The 13,223-nt window shown below is 36.5% G+C and overlaps 1 protein-coding gene across 5 annotated transcripts in view; it reads left to right on the top strand.

Moving 5' to 3' along the window:
- Positions 1-4,686: 4,686 nt before the first annotated feature.
- The window catches only part of LOC106152358 (uncharacterized), a 92,233-nt gene continuing 83,696 nt past the window's right edge, over positions 4,687-13,223 (top strand). For 2 of the 5 annotated variants that reach the window (XR_015334072.1, XM_087011899.1), the window contains exons 1-13: positions 4,687-4,966; positions 5,738-5,925; positions 6,224-6,338; positions 6,469-6,610; positions 6,860-6,925; positions 7,212-7,325; positions 7,664-7,776; positions 8,405-8,460; positions 9,008-9,060; positions 11,245-11,372; positions 11,611-11,758; positions 12,284-12,467; positions 13,053-13,159. Coding sequence is in view for 4 of the 5 variants with exons in the window: in XM_087011899.1 (XP_086868025.1) it covers positions 4,792-4,966; positions 5,738-5,925; positions 6,224-6,338; positions 6,469-6,610; positions 6,860-6,925; positions 7,212-7,325; positions 7,664-7,776; positions 8,405-8,460; positions 9,008-9,060; positions 11,245-11,372; positions 11,611-11,758; positions 12,284-12,467; positions 13,053-13,159 (1,589 nt within the window). In the remaining variant the exon portion in view is untranslated. The other 3 variants (XM_087011900.1, XM_087011901.1, XM_087011902.1) reach the window with 3 other exon arrangements.

Raw genomic sequence — 13,223 nt, forward strand, 5'->3', positions numbered from 1 at the left:
TAAGTCGTTTAAATATTTTATATATCTTATTTAGTTTAAAAGTTATTCGAGTTTTAGTTACCGGTACACCATGTCTGTCATTTTTATTCAGTCACCACTTTAAAAAATGAGTCAAAAGTTGTCCCACTTTATTTTCACCCTCTAAATAATGCCAAAGAAACTTGATATTTGTTACATGATAATTAAAGAAGCTAGTCATGAACGCACATTAAATTTTGATTCTAAGGATTTTCTAAAGTAGAGTAATGTGATTGTGAAGTAGGCAAAGGGATTTTGGGCTCAGGTGGACCACAGGTGTGTGCAATATGGGAAATAGAAAGAGATACAATCCATCTCCCACAATGTACAGGGGCGGATCCAGGATTTCCTAGAGAGATGTTAGTTTTCTGATTTAACCCGCCCCCGTCCCCCGAGTTTTTTTTTTTTTTTTAAATACGTGGACAGAAGGATTTTAATCTAATATTAAATAAATTATAATTTAGTATATTAATTTTAAAAAGTCATCAAATAACAACGCAAGACCGTAATGTAAGCCGTATGACACGTTGTTCAGCTTCAGAAATTTTGTATGTAGGCATAGACAGAGCATAGTTCTGTCTGTAACAGAATACCTTGACATAGTTTTGGCTGTTACTGAATAACTTTCTGAGATCAAAATTGGGGAGGAATTTAAGGGAGTGATATAAGACACCTGAATAAATCGTGTGGTGTAGAACCTCCTAAACATTGACAGTGACGTTTTATTGTAAAACGTGTTTCTACCGGGGGTGTTGATTATCAGGAAGGAGGGTCCGGGGGATGCGAATTCAACTTTTTCTAAACCTGTTGTGATGGAAAGTGATAAATCTACCTTTTTTGTGTAATAATGCAAATATTCCCCGATTCTTGCCTTGCTAGTATGGACAGTTTTCGTTTTCAGTAAAGGAGGTTTTAAAATAGCAACCCTTTTGGATAATATTTGCACGTTATTAATAATTTAAAAAATTAGACAGCCCTAAAGGGGAATTATGACATGCATATTTATTTTGCCGACTCGCATTGTTCTCAACCAAATTGACTGTGTACTGTCACCACATCGTCTAGCTAATCGTGGATGTAGGCCTAAGTTATGTAACTGAATCGAAGATTCTTTAAATGGCTAAAATAATTCAAAAACATCAAACAACTAAAAATAATTAACAACAGCAAAACATGTCACGAATTTTTTCAATTTTTAAAAGCCAGGTGACACCACAAATGTAGCCGCAATCTATTTTTCAACACTATCTGGCCAAAATTGAAGAAAACTGCTATATCCGGACTTTATGAAAATCACTCAAAATCACCCAGGATCGACCCGTCTCCGATTTTTCCGAAATGTGACTAAAATCAATCCACCACACCTGTCATTCATAAAAAATGTGGAAACGCGCCCGGATCACTTCATTAAAGCCCCCAATTTCAGCTTTAAAGATTTCAAAAAAGCACTCCTGGGAACAGGATTTGGAGAGGGGGGGGGGTGGAGAGAGTTTTTGCTCTATTTCTTCCTTAATGTTGACAAATCCACTGTTCTAGTTCTAGTCTAGCGTTATTGAAATAAACATAAACATAGACATTTTCTGAGACGTTAGACATCATACTCGCTAGCTGATTTGTATTTTTGTCGACCTCTCATCCCCTCATCCTCGGACCCCTCATCCCCTCATCCTCGGACCCCCCTTCAAATAATCCTGGTTCCACCTCTGCGAAGATATCATCAACGGGTTTATTAAACATTCGTGAACAGTTTCAGTAACAGCCTACAGGCCCGTAGCCAGCATTTTCAAAAGGGGGGTTCTTTTCTGAAAAAGTGGACCTTTTCCCATAAAAACTTCATGTACCTAGAAAAATTTCGTGTACTTAGATCAAATTTTACCCAGAGTGGACCTTTTCCAAGCAAAAGGGGCGGCTCTGTCGAACCCCCGAACCTCCCGGCTACGGGCCTGACCTCTCACATAAAATGAGCTATAGGCTACCTGTTGTTATTTGCATAACAATAAGTTGTTCATCGTAGTGGGAGCTGTCTTCCCGAATGCTCACTTGGCAGTTAGACAGAGTCGGCAGTAGACGCACAGTATGTGTGGTGCAGTCAGAAGGTCGAGCTTTTATAAGACGTGGAAGCAAATGTATATTTTAGGCCTATTTGTGAGTATCATTATTTCTTCATCAACCACAGCCGTTAAATACTAAAGGCGCAGAAGAATGAGAAAAATGTTTACGACAAATATTTATGACATGAATCCTTTTACTATATTTTCATTGTTACTTGTATGTCACTAAGAATGGTAGAAATTATTGCCTACGGTGCATTGGGACTCCAAATGTTCAGGATAAACGGCGCCTTCATCTGACTTTTGATGATAACCTAAGTTTGCTTGAATTCTTCTGCACTTTGTAACCCTCTGTTTGAACACTTTTTGTGCCCCGGCCTTAGCAATTATTTTTGAATATTTTGACCTAATTTAAAATGTCGTGTATGTTTAAATGTAAGAGAATTTAGAAAAGATCTCTTTCTCTGAAATGCGTTAATATGTACTACAACAGGTATAACTTTTAATATCAAGAGGAATATATTAACAGTCGTCGAAATAACCTCACCCACCCTGCAAATGAAACGGGATGTGCTACCAGTGTTACTTTTTTAACAAGAGGCCTCAAATAGTTCTATCATTAAATAATTTCAGATCACAATTTTTGTTTTTCGCTAGCTGAACCTGAACACCAGACTAGTTAATAAACGTGCACGCCATTCCATTTATATGTGCCTTCTCCGCTGTGATATGACACGCATTATTAGAATGTAGAGAGCCTGTCTGTTTAGTTCAAAGCTGTAAACATTATTTTATCTTTTCAGGAGCTCAACGAGATTCTGCACAGCACCCGCCTGAAAGCAACCTATGAAGTCTAGCCTTCGTTTCACACACAGGAACCCACGCTCCTCCGTACATCTGTTATATGAAAACTCAATAAAAAGTTTTGTAATTTGGCATTTTATTTTTCACTTTGTTATGAAATTATTATGTTAAGGGAAATAAGTTATTTTTAATGTTTAAGGACTTTCAAATTTAATTTGATCTGTTAATAAAATATCTAAAATGGTTTCCAACAACCTACATTTTATAGTTCAAATTTATATAAATTTACAATCCTGGTTTTTAAAAAATTCACATGAGATTTTTGTTCTATAGCATATGGACCCTATTCGTCTGGACATATTTTTCCTATATTTTCTTATATAGGGAGGGTCCCATTTTGACGGGGTTTGGCTTTTACTATCGTGAATTGTTTAAATTGGGACGGCCTATTCTTTGTATAAATACCTAATACGATATTTGAACGTAATAATGAAAAGGTGGGATGATTCTGATGTAAGCTTAAACCATGTTAGTTTTTTAAAATTAATACGCCTGAAAATGGCCAAAAATTTGATTTCTGGGGGTAAAACAGAACAATTTCTTCAGTTCCTGTTCTCTGAACCAAATTGGGATAATGAGAAGACTTGCCACATCTGTCACCCATCCTAATGCAATGGACTCGCCCCACCTGTCACCCCTTCCGATACAATGGACTCGCCCTACCTGTCACCCCTTTTTTGCAATGGACTTCTCCCACCTGCCACCCCTCCAATGCAATGGACTCGCCCCACCTATCACCCCTTCCGATACAATGGACTCGCCCCACCTGTCACCCCTTTTTTTTTGCAATGGACTCGCCCCACCTATCACCCCTTCCGATACAATGGACTCGCCCCACCTGTCACCCCTTTTTTTGCAATGGACTCGCCCCACCTATCACCCCTTCCGATACAATGGACTCGCCCCACCTGCCACCCCTTTTTTTTTGCAATGGACTCGCCCCACCTATCACCCCTTCCGATACAATGGACTCGCCCCACCTGTCACCCCTTTTTTTTTGCAATGGACTCGCCCCACCTATCACCCCTTCCGATACAATGGACTCGCCCCACCTGTCAACCCTTTTTTGCAATGGACTTCTCCCACCTGCCACCCCTTTTAATGCAATGGACTCGCCCCACCTGCCACCCCTTTTAATGCAATGGACTCGCCCCACCTGCCACCCCTTTAATGCAATGGAATTGCCCCACAGAACATTTACACCCCTTTATTTGAAATGGAGGCGCCCTCAGATTGAGTAGACTTTCTCTACTAAACCCCTCCAATTGAATGAACTCCACCAACCATCAGATGACTGCGGCGTATTATTCAACTTAACTTGCTTTAGTCAATCAAATCCTTCACTGTTTAACATTTTCACTACTCCTGTGTTAGCTGACCTTGTAAGCAATTTATTAGAATGAATTTTCAAAAATGAAGTTAAAACAATCCATAATTCAATCACAAATGCCAATCAACTATCAGAATTACTTGAAAACACCTTTTTAATAATTTTGATTTACCTTATTACATTAATGAAACCTTTTTTATAATTTTTTAAAAGCTTTTCATCTTGTCGGTAATTTCGGGTAGGTACCGACTGCCCGAGGGTTCTAAAATTCTCGTCGCTCCAGTCGCAGACTAAGCCCAACCCCAATTTGTAATATAATCAGCCATTTCGGGATACTAAGATGTTTGTTTGTCAACTTGCCAGGCTTTAAATTAATAATTATTAAATATCTGTTATAGGCCTATTCACTCATACTTTAAATTCTTGCACGTGGAACAGCATTGAAAGCGGCCTCCTCTGTCGCAACTGAGCAACGCGCAATCACACCCTATTCATTTAGGCCACTTATCTTGTTATCTTTCACAGTTGATGAGGGAAAAGGTCAAAGTGCCAAATCTGCCTCCTCGGGGGTGTGATGTTATTGCATGTCTGACTGGATGTACGATGTTTTTAGAGATTTTTGCGTTATTACCTTTACTGTACGTGGTTTTTAAATTACTGCGCAAGGACTCAGCTCCCAGCCATGGAGTTTACGCTCGTCCAGGTGAGTGAATTAAGATGAAGAGGAGGGGGTGAATTGAAGCAGGGCGAAAGAGGTATATAGTGACCGAGGGAAAGAGAGAGACTGTGGTAGGGATCGAGGGGGTGAGTGACAGGTGGGTGAAAATGTAGAGGTGGGGGTAAATTGAAAAAGGGGGTTAGAAAGAGGCATTGAAACAGTGATTGAGGTAGTGAGAGAGGGATAGTGGGAGGGATCGAGGGGATCCCAGGTGGGTGGAGAGTGATAGATAGATAGAGAGAGAGGGGGCGTTGAGAAAAAGACAGGGAGAGAAGGTGAGAGAGAGAAACTGAGAGACTTAATAGTCATAGACGGCGAGAGAGATAGAGATTTCAAATTTACACTTACTAGCCAGTGGCATATTCTAGGTTCTTTCTAAACACAGTTGGGATTAACCCACAAAGTGTAAACCAACTCCAGGAAAGGTCTGTTTTATTGCAAATAAGCATCAGAGCACACTTGGTATCCTATGTCTTCCTATATTTAGCTCACTTCTTGAATTTTATCTATTTAAATGCATTTATTTATCCTATGTATAATGATTCTGGGGAGTAAGTACTGAAGCAGTTTAATTAACATTAGAATTTTAAAAAATCAAATTTGAAAACAACTGACAGCTACAAAATGTAGATGTGATAAAGTCGGCCAATTTTCTTTTCATAAACTGACAGAAACTTAACAACAGCACTTTCAATACTGAGACATCAATAAGTCAGAAATTTTTTTTTTTTTAGTCTTCATGATCTGTGGTTTCAGGAAAATGGTATCACTTGAAGCGATTCCTTTTTCTCCTCATACACAAGTTGAGATGCCGGAAAAGTAGGCAGGCCTTTGGGAAAATCTTCCAACATGACGCTTACAGATATGGTCTTGGCTATGGTAAAGACATACGGGGTACACCACTCAAATTGGATGGGGCCCAGCAGTTGAAAAGCTGTGATAATGTAAATTATTATTATTATTATTATTATTATTATTATTATTATTATTATTATTATTATTATTATTATTATTATTATTATATAGAGCAATTGTCAGTAAATGATAAACAGTACATTTGAAAAAAATATAAAATATACACACTTGAATATATACAGAAAATATCTTAATTGTGTTTTATTTCAGTTGATTTGATAGTTGCTCTTTTCCTTATCAAAGACTTTGTTCTTTTTACTGAATTGGAAAATTTTTGTTCTTTATATTGGATTGGGAAGTTTTCATTCTTTTTATTTCACCCTGCAGGCAACTGATGAGGTCTTCTTTGAAGGCATGGACAAAGATGGCAATGCACTTGTTGTTAGAATAGGACGAAGAGAGGGAAGAGTTGCAGAATTATGGCTGCTGCTTAACTTGAAAGGTAATGATCATAATGAAATTAATTTCCAAGGAAAGACAGCAAATATTGTAAGAGTTGTCCATCATATACTTAAAATGCCACTTTCAGGCAAATGATATTTCTCATTTTTGTTTTATAATTTATATTCCAGGCGTTGGATTTTTTCAGCATCCTGTCCACCCAGACTCGGTTGTTTTTACTGCTGCTCATAACTCTTTTCAAGCTGGAGGTCTGTCACTGGACATGGTGGAGGCACTCAGAACATGGAAAATATCTTTTAATGGTTTGCTCAGGTGATGCCATATTCCAGAAATGTTTTGTTTGTTTTCTCAAATTTATTGTCCGATTCAGCATTGTGTAAAGAAAGGATGTTTTTGTGGTTGTAACCATGTATAGGGATATTGTAGTTTTTATTTTATAAATTTTGATAACATATAAATTTATTCTTTTTCTTCTTCTTCTTCTTGTCCTTATTATTAATTATTTATTTTCCTTATAAATAAATAAATAAATAAATAAATCATTTTTATTTTCAATTTCAGGAAGAATCCAAGTCAGGAGCAGTCAAAAAGTGCTGATGAGTTTGTTCATGTTAAATTTTCTTTTTTGTAAGTTTTTATGCTATTGCTCACAAAACAAATTAATTCAGAAACAGACCATTCCATCATGACACATCCTCTATCTTGTCTTTGTTACTTATCTGTTTTGAGTATATAAAAACACAGTGAAGAAAAGTTCAAATTATTGTACAAACAATGAAAATAGTTATGGGGATAGTTTCTACTTTTTCCTCAATAATAAGTGTCTTAAGACGGGTTCTCACAAATTGCTTAGTACATCCAGGCAATCATTTCTGTACCATTGTATATTATAAAAGTAATGATTGCTTTTTAGGTGGAATGCCCTCTCAGATACCTTCAGCTTTCCTGATGAAATACCAGACATTGCACTCTCTGATGCTGTAGCAAAAGAAAAATGGTCTGGGAAATTATGGGAAAATTTGAAGAAGTATGTAGAGGGATTTTTTTTTTTGGGGGGGGGGGGGGGGGGAGTCCAACACTAGGTAAACTAAAATGGCTTTAAGATTCACTTCAGGAAGTATAGACAGTTTTAACTCAATTAAATGTCTGAGGCACACTATTATCTTGAGTTTGTCTAAAACTGTAACTGTTTTTGATAATCTTATGCACTATGCCCTCACTTAAATGTGCATGAGTCCTCCATACATCACAATGAAAATATGTAAGTGTAAAACTTGGCAGACTTGGAAAATGTGATGCTCACTGAAATAGATTTTGGTCATTTTTTCAAAAAAAATTTTTTTTGAAATTGTGCTTGTTTTCCAGACTAAGTAATAATATCTTCTATGACCAGGCAGGAGAAATGAGGGGAACAGTCCTGGTGGAAGGAGAAGAACCAAGGAAATTAAAGCTTAAAAGCTTAAGAAGCCGTTTTTCTGGTACGTAAGTTGTTTCATAATGCACAGGTTCATATTTTTGTCTTTTTATGTTCAGTGATGTACTTGGGGAGAGGGGGGGGAGAGATATATGTACCTTGATTAGACTTGAAAACAATGGTTTTAACATTGGATAAGCTCCTTAATTGAATGTATTATAATTGAGCAATTTAAAGTGTTGATTTTCTAAAGAAACTTGACATGTATATTTATCTGGCTCATATGCCAGTAGATACAGGGGCGGATTGAGGCCGTCTTCTGGGTCTTCCAGAAGACGGTCAGATTTTCAAGTTTACATTGGCGGATATCTAATTTTTTCTCTCGGAAGACAGTCAAAAATACAGGATGGATCAACAAGATAATTTAGAAGACTGTCAGAAAATAGCTATGGATCCGCCCCTGAGATATATATGTAATGGAATGCACTTTGTAAGGAATGCAGACATTCCAGAGATTTTAATCTTTATTCAAGAATAACTATGTATACTAAGATAATTCATTTGCATCAGGTTATTTGTTGTTTGTTGTGGATAATTTCTTATAAGTGAAATTGTATTTACTAGTACGCGAGTTTCTTTACATATCATTTAAGTTTACTTGTTGATATTTATTGCTTATTTTTCTGATGCAGGAACAAAAGACTGGAAATCCGTTCACAGATATGTGTCCCATTATGGATACATTGAGGTAGGAAGTCTAAGCTTGTATAGCTGATGACAGCTAGCACTAAATTTCATTTTATTTGTACTTGCATGGCGCTACACTGATTTGAAAAATGGGATGATCAGATTATCTGCTAACAAGTTGAGGAATTTTGAAGTATGATTTTTAAAATTGGTATGAACAATATTCCATTTGGTTAGAATAGAACTTAATACTAGTGTGTAAAATTCAAATCTGTTATCAGCCAGGAAATCTGAAATAAGGTAAATATGTACGTGGTAGTTTTACAACACCGTCTAGATTACAATAAAAATATCATTGTTTTCCACATGCATGTAGACATTCTTATGTAAAAAATAAAGTATGAGGATTCATTGAGTCAGTGCTGATGCATTATGTCAATATAAAGTGTTACCTGTAAGAATTGATATTAGCTCTATAAATTTTAGTTGATGATGTAAAATCGCTAAGTCTTCTAAGGTTATGTCTCAAAAATTGATTCTTTGATGACTTGAATTTTTATCATAAGATCTTTTCAATGCACTAACTTCTTTTTTATTTTTGCATTTAGGATGGGAACTTTTTCAATGTCAGCCAGTGGTGTCTACCCAACAGCACATCCAGGTACAGTAGCTACTGTCAGTTTAAAGTGATTATGACTATTCAAATGGGATATATATTTCACAATAAAAATATTGTTAACAACTCTTAGAAATATGGTAAATTCTAAAATTCCATTAAAACAGCAGTTATAGCAATGATTATTTAATCTGTGCTTGCCATCAGACGTACCACATATGGGACTTCATAGATGGCCATACCCCCTATTTAAGTTTTTAATAGATTATCATACAATACCACACTTTTTAGAAAAATAAACATGGACTACTTTGAATGTTGGAAGGGATTCATTAACCATTGGTAATTAAGTGTGGGAAAATTGTAGTTTACCCAAGGAAAATCTGTTTTTTTTCCCCAAAATGAACAGTAGTTACCATATCCCTTAAGTGCATGTATACTTAAATGCATGTTATAGACAATTCTTTGGTTGCTATAATTAGTACCACCAGCGTGTACGCTGGCGGTACTCATGGTTTTAGTCTCGACCCGTCTCGTACGGCTCTGTAAGCTCCGCCGGCTCCGTGAGCTCCGCCGGCTCTGTTGGCTCCGCAGGGTGTCGTGGGATACAAGTCACCGTTACCGCTTCTCCTCCTAGACCGCAAGGACACGTGTCCCCATCTCTTGGATTTAGGTCACATATAATCTCAACTTGAACCCCCTGGTATTTTTGTCTCAGTCGGTGCTTTGGCCTGGGCGTGACGCTCGTTGAAACGCACCCTTGTCAAAATTTTGGAAAATTCAATGCTAAATATCTCCCAAACCGAAGGAATTATGGGAAAAATTACTACAGAAGTCTGACCGAAAGTCATATGTGTAGATTCCAAATATGCCCTGAGATTTTACTTTTGACCTTTATTTCAAGGTCAAACGGGCCAAACGGATATGAAACTGAAAACTCTCTCAAATTCTGGAACCGTAAATGCCAGAGACCTTTTGAATTTTGCAATTTGTAGGACTTGTCAAGCACAATACTGGAGGTGGTGCCCACGTTTTTGTTTTCGATATGGTTTAGGCGTTGCGCTATATAAAAAAGTACAACGCAATATTCAGTGGTGAAAATAAAATGTGAATTACTCCAAAATTAGCAGAAATATGCCCATAGTTCCTATTGAACTTGAACAGGAAGTCATATACTGGCAATCTAACTGTGACCTTGAAATTGACCTTTGACCTACTTTTCATTATGAACTGCAAAGATACGACCATAGTTACTATTGAACTTGATTAGGAAGTCATATACTTGCAATCTAACTGTGACCTTGAAATTGACCTTTGACCTACTTTTCATTATGAACTGCACTTTGCAATTTTTCTGATCTTCATATCTCCAAAACTGGCAAAGATACGACCATAGTTACTATTGAACTTGATTAGGAAGTCATATACTTACAATCTTACTGTGACCCTGAAATTGACCTTTGACCTAATTTTCACCATGAACTGAACTTTGCAAATTTTCTATCCTTTATATCTCGAAAACTGGCAGAGATACACCCAAAGTTACTGTTGAACTTGAATAGGAAGTCATATACTGGCAATCTAACTATGAACTTGAAATTGAGCTTTGACCTACTTTTTATGATGAACTGCACCTTGCATGTTTTCTGGCATTTATATCTCCAAAATTGGCAAAGAAATTCCCATGGTTACTATTGAACTTGAATAGGAAGTCATATACTGTGACTTTGAAATTGACCTTTGACCTACTTTTTCACCAAGAACTTAACTTTGCATATTTTCTTGCCCCTCATATCTTCAAAACTAGCAGAGATATGCCCATAGTGTTGCCCAAGGTTTACTCTTTTGTCAGCATACTACAGATGCAACAGTAATAACACATTTCAAGGAAAACCAATAGGTCTATTGTCTAGAAAATCACAGGAGTGATCAATGTTAGGAAAATACAGGTCAATTCCAAAATCTGCATGATTGGACCATTTTTAGTTATGTTGTTTTTTTTTTCTTTTTTTTTTTTAATATTTTGAGAACTCTTGTTGATTTCATTTTATAGAGCTTGTTAAGCATAAGACTGGAGGTGGTGTCCCTTTTTTTTTTTTTTTTGGTTTTCCATACGAATGCGCTTACTCCAGCTGGTGGTACAATATCCGGAGGCGGTATCGCCTCTCTGATCCTCTAGTTTAAGTACTATATTATTGCTTTTCTCAAATTTTTGGCCATTTTTTCCAGTTTATTACTTGGTTACCTGTTTACCCCCAATGCACTTTGTGTCCCTGTGACACAGAGCGACCTTTGGCTGCCATTACTAGGAGAAAACCAGAACCCACCAGATTTCTGGACATTGAATTTTAAAGCTGGTGAGTAAAAAAAAAAGATACATGTATGCATGGATTCAGTTGTGAAATTATTTATTGTTTTTGTGAGTCGAATAGGACTGGGTTTATTTCAGTTAAAATAATAACAGTCACAGTTTTAAAAAACATTGTGGACATGAAAATAACTTTTGATATCTTAAGATTTCAAATGTATCATTTAAAGGCAGGGCCACAACATAATGTTTGTGAAAATATCACCATGTATATTTTAATATTCTAGGAGGTCAGACATACAATATAGAGGTCAAAGCCACCAAGACTGTCGTGTTATACCAGGGGGAGGACTGGGGAAATGTGATTTTTGAGAAACTGGTGGAGTTCACTGTGAATGGAAAGAAAGGCTGGGGCATTGCAGAGTTTTGCTATAGGTTGGTTCGGAATTGGGTGATATTGGTAAATGTGTAAAACTTGGAATGGCATTGGGTTTTCTTGCAAGTTGTTGATACATGTGCGATGGTTTGTGTTGAAATGAAGGTGATCCATTCATTGTGCTCAAATTTCAATTGTAATTGAGGTATTAATTAAGGGAAAAATAAAAGAAACTGTTAAAAAAGGGCATATTATATGTATTTAAAGGTTAAATGACTTCATATATAATATAATCATCCCCTAAGTACTCCTACCAGACATGCAGGCACCTGTTCCCACACTAAGAAAACCCAATTCTGTGAATAACATTATATTCTTTGCTTAATTTCCAGAAGCAAAGATATCTTACCACCTTCAAGATGGGCACCTGTTCCCACACTCAGAGAACCAACTTGTGTATATAAAATTTTATTCTTTGCTTTATTTCCACGAGCAAGGATATCTCGCCTCCAGTCAATCAAGCACCTGTTCCCAAACCAAGAGAACTCACTTGTGTATAAATTTTTTCTTTGCTTTAATCTCAGGTGCAAGGATATCTCACCACCTACAAGACAAACACTTGTTCCCACATTCAGAGAACCTATCTCTTTGCCAGAGCCTGACAACAGGGCCCTGGTTCTGCCATTTACAAAAGAGGCCTGTAAGAGTTCAGAGCTAGTTGGAGGCAAGGGGTGCCAGCTGGCCATGCTGTGTACAATAAAGGACAAGGTAAGGTAGCCAAATTTTAAAGGTGCAGTTTTGGCCAGTTGCTGCCATCTCTTTGTAGTATTCAACCAGTGATGCCTATATAGGCTATATTTTTTTCTGTATATTATTATAAGTGTACACTTATTCCAACTTGAAGTCAATTGGGAAATTAGCATTTTTTATGGTGATAAGATTATTTATCAAGAAAATTTTGACAGTCACCAAGAGGACCCTTAAGGACTGTCTTTATACATGTCTATTTTCCCATTTTAGACAACATACATAATTATTTTTGTAATTAAGTGTTATTCAGTTGCTAATGATATATTCTAAGCAATACTAACATGTATGTGCAGTTTCAGGTTAAAAGTTAAGTAAGCCCCTGGGATCATTTTGAATGTCAATTTTCCTTTTTAAAAAATGAAAGACTTTAAGAAAATATTTGATTTTAAGAAAATATTTGATTTGATTTTAAGAAAATATTTTATACAAATCAGATAGAAGTGCTTACAAGTTTATTTATCATTGAATGTTTTACAGGTCCAGAATTTATTTATTGGCCATGAAAACTTTATCTACCAACAGTATGCTTTCTGTATACTTTAGTTCATAGTACCCAGGGGGCTGTGTGTGACTGTCAGAGCTTTACAAAAACAATTGGAGTCCAGCACAGATATTGTGGATATGTGGGCAGAGTTGGAAGACATTTGCAGGTAGTTTTTTGTCCATTAAGTCCTTACACATAACGCTTTTTTTTTTTTAATTTACGTAAATGAT

This window comes from Lingula anatina, chromosome 4, assembly GCF_051362555.1.
Source record: "Lingula anatina isolate TDL-2025a chromosome 4, LinAna3.0, whole genome shotgun sequence".
Taxonomy (NCBI): Eukaryota; Metazoa; Brachiopoda; class Lingulata; order Lingulida; family Lingulidae; genus Lingula; species Lingula anatina.